Source organism: Helianthus annuus, chromosome 15, assembly GCF_002127325.2.
Source record: "Helianthus annuus cultivar XRQ/B chromosome 15, HanXRQr2.0-SUNRISE, whole genome shotgun sequence".
NCBI lineage: Eukaryota > Viridiplantae > Streptophyta > Magnoliopsida > Asterales > Asteraceae > Helianthus > Helianthus annuus.
The window spans coordinates 41,460,750-41,464,644 of NC_035447.2; the positions used below are offsets into that span (position 1 = coordinate 41,460,750).

General features: G+C 36.6%; 1 protein-coding gene across 1 annotated transcript; it reads left to right on the plus strand.

Annotated features, from left to right (window-relative positions):
* The first annotated feature begins 1,868 nt into the window (after positions 1-1,868).
* Positions 1,869-3,553, plus strand: LOC110911483 (zinc finger protein GIS3). The gene has a single exon (XM_022156108.2). The coding sequence runs from the start codon at positions 1,970-1,972 to the stop codon at positions 2,474-2,476; it is 507 nt and encodes a 168-aa protein (XP_022011800.1). The 5' UTR covers positions 1,869-1,969; the 3' UTR covers positions 2,477-3,553.
* Positions 3,554-3,895: the final 342 nt, after the last annotated feature.

Consider the following 3,895-nt stretch of genomic DNA (forward strand, 5'->3'; position numbering starts at 1 on the left):
GGTTTTGATTCTTACACTTTTAGCGGCTACATGTTTTTCTTTCTTTCATTTTTTTCCTTTTTTTAAATTTCAAATTAGCCCTGCACATTATAATAAATTATGTATTTAACTCAATAGTTTTATAGCTTTATTTTCCTTTTATAACTTTCATGCGTTAGTTTTTTTTTTTAGAAAAAACTAAATACGTGATATTTTTTTTGGAAACAACTCAACACCACGTCACCACCTCCATTGTTTTCCGTTCGTTTGTTCGGGTCGCAACACCACGTCATAGGCACCATGTTACCATTTTTTCTTCCATTTGTTACATTTTATTTCAAGTTTAGTTTTTTACGTATTTATATATTGCAGCAGACGGTTAATCATGCATCATGTGATGACGTTGATAGCCGAAAGACAAAATGGTACATGCACTAATCTGCCTTTGTCCTGATTGTTGAGTGTTATGTGCCTTGTGTCCAAGGCTTGATGCAAAACTACTATCAAGCTGGAGGTTTCACTGAAAGTAGTCTCTTTATTCATACGGGGTAGAGGTAAGATTGTCTACATCTTACCTCCATAGACCATACTTTAACTTTGCTATTAATGAGATTTACTGAAGTATGGTGATGATCTTCATATCAGCCTTTATCGTTTAGTTCGTATGCGGATTCCCCGCCGCAACACGCGGTGGGGAAATGCTAGTTATATATTAATATAATCAAAAAGTTACATCTACATTAACTTTAGGTTTTTCTTTGTCTTTTAGTATATGTTTGCTTTTTATCACTTTTGCCCTTTAATATTTAGTGTTGATACTTCACACCACTCAATATAGTAAAGATTTTGTAAACAATTTCAGGTGTCCGTTATAAATTTAAGTTAATTTAGATTTCAACTTAATTTTTTTAAATGAATAGGCTAAGATATAATACATTTTTTGTGCCTTTTATTTTACTTGAAATCATAACCTCATAATTGTTGAATTTTTAGTTGATTCTACAAGAAAATTAAGTGACCTAACTCAGTTTTACACCATCAAACATATATAATATCGTTTTCATTTAATATAATTTAGCGTGCAAGTATTACTGGTAATGTAAATAAGTCGAGTCACTCGTTGCTGCTCTGGTTCAACTCAGTAAAAGCTTAAATCAAGTCGAACTTAAACTAGTTCATGCCTAAGTTCCAGTCTTCATTAAAACTCATTTAAAAAGGGAGTTGAATCTTAAGCTTTACTTAGCGAGCTCAACTAGGCTTTCGAGCCTAAACGCGCCTTCTATTTATATAGTCTTTATTTAATATTTCAAATACATATTTTCATAATAACTATATATAGTATTATGATAAAAATAATTAAATAATATGTTTATGTTATAAATAAAATTAATAACTATCAATAAATAAATTCTAAAAAAAATGTTATAAGTTGGTATAAATCAGGCAAAGAATAGTTAATAAATAATAAGTTAATAAGCCGAGCACAAGCAACGGCGCAACTTTGTGGGGGCGGGAGGGGGCGACCGACCCCCCGAACTTTTCGTTCAGTAGTGGAGAGTATGCAATTTTCGTATATAAATTTTTCGGTATATACATTTTCGACCCCCCAGTTTTATAGAAACTTTTTGGTATATACGTGTTCGACCCCCTGGTCGGAAATCTCAAGTTTTGCCACTGAGCACAAGCAAAACTCGAGCTTGAAAGCTAGTCACGAGCCAAACCTGAGATTATTCTTCTCAAGTTAAATCACACAGAAGTTCAAACTTTGCCTCATTTTCATCCTTGTACCAAATATTGCATATATTATTGCCCAGCCATATTCTCTTTCTACCCTGTTATAAATAGTACGACCCATGACTCATTTTCCTTTTGTTTATACATTTCTCTCTTTAATCAAATCAAACATGGTTGTATATATAGGGAGACATGCTTAGACAATATGGTATAACATGATCACTATCATCAACCAAAACCCCCCATCACCACTAGGATGAAGCTATTTGGGATCATTGTCTCCAATGACCAAGAAGCACAATCACCCTCCAAAACACCGTCTTCCTCCTCCTCTTCTTCTTCCTCCTCCTCCTGTAACCGTAAATACGAGTGCCGATACTGCAGTCGTGAGTTCGATAACTCACAAGCTTTAGGAGGCCATCAAAACGCTCACAAGAAAGAACGCCAACACTTAAAGCGGCCACAATTGCAACCAAACCGGATTATACCTGCCTTTGTCCCTTCACATCACGTCATCCCCTGCGGTAGCCCTGTAGTGGTTCGAACCATGGCCACTGCTTCTCCTCCAAAGGTGTACATCCCATACCATGTTCCAGCTGCTTCATCCATTGCCAGTGATGGTAGAGGACCAGGAATGTTACCGTGCACCCGCGATGTAGGGATGTCAACTTTGACAAGTGTTGGGCCTCAGCCCAATGTTCATTTTGTTAACGAGAACAGTGGCCCCAGTCTTGATGGCATAGATTTGCATCTCAGCCTTTAAGCTGTTATCCAATTTTCACATGCTACTCTGCCAGGATCTTGTACATAAAAAGTACTTTTTAGTTTTTATATTGTATTTTTTTTTTCTTTTGATGATTATTTTTGTAAAATTATAATGCTTATAGGTGTTTAACTGCACTAAAATAAATTATTCACGAGCGGATGAATATTTAAATAAACATCATTTAGGATTTCTTTTCTTCTTTAACTGAAACAAATAAAAGCCCGGCTACCCAGGTAAGCTAATGATAAAAGACGATCACATACGTCCGCGATCGCAGATAGAGTTGGGTAGCCTAAGCCCATCATCTCCAAATCCAGGGAAAACCCATCACCTGAAGGCCCACACTACGGTAAAACCTGATTGGGATTAGATTCGTACTTGAGACTTGTGGTTTTTAGCCCAAATCTTCACTTTATCTTCGATGCTAGTTGAGCTTTCAAGGTATATAAATATATATGACTGATGGATAATTAGTTTTTGATACATAAAAATAAAAGCGTTCACAACACAAGGTTTTGGGCCTCATGGATGTTTAGTGGAAAAGAGAGGATGGTGAGGATAGAGAAGGGTTCCGGTTCGTGGTCAGGGACTATTTGCGGAAGAAGAAGCCCATCTCTATTAGAGGGGAGAAGAGAGGGAAGGTATAGTCAGCGCCACACTGTCTCCAACGCATGCGAACTTCCCACGCCTGTGCCATGATGGAGAAGCCCTTTGCATTGGAGAATAGCGTCCGGCGATGTCCAAAGTTACAAAGGCCGTGCAGAAGGGTGTGGTTTTCCTTGGTCCAAACAATGGGGCGGGCCCAATAGATCTCTCAAGGTTTTGATCTCCTCCCTTGATCTCCCTCACATCACTTGTTTGGACCTTGAATGGCGGAAATTGAAAATGAAGAGAAGCTTATTCGTCGGTTGGAGTTGAACTACGGCATTGAACAGCGACGATTCATTTGAAAGTGATTAAGAGGGTGTTTGGATTAGCTTATTTTGGAGGAATTTATAACTTATTGACTTATAAAAGTTAATAAGTTGTTTTTATAGTGTTTAGGTTAGCTTATTTAAGTTGTTTATATGTGTTGAGAAGTTAGTATTTGTAACTTGTAATTTATGACTTATATAAGTTAATAAGTTATTTTTGAGAAGGAATCCCAAACACCCCCTAAGAATCAACGAGCGAAGGCTAGAGAGAGAACTGATGGTTGAACTATGGTTGAAATGTGTAGCGGCTGGTTCGGTTGTTCCAGGTGGCTTCAACATTATAATTTTAGCTAGGGTACAAGCTTCATGGGCTATCAAACACAATTGGGCCATATACTCATAACATGGGTTGTTAATTTAATACAAATGGACTAGAGAAGAGAAATTGCAATTTTTACATTTTAAATTTATATATCAATAAAGTTTATAATGTAATTAAAAG

Coding starts and splice junctions, on each gene's coding strand:
- LOC110911483 (XM_022156108.2), top strand. CDS start 1,970: ATGAAGCTATTTGGGATCATTGTCTCCAATGACCAAGAAGCACAATCA.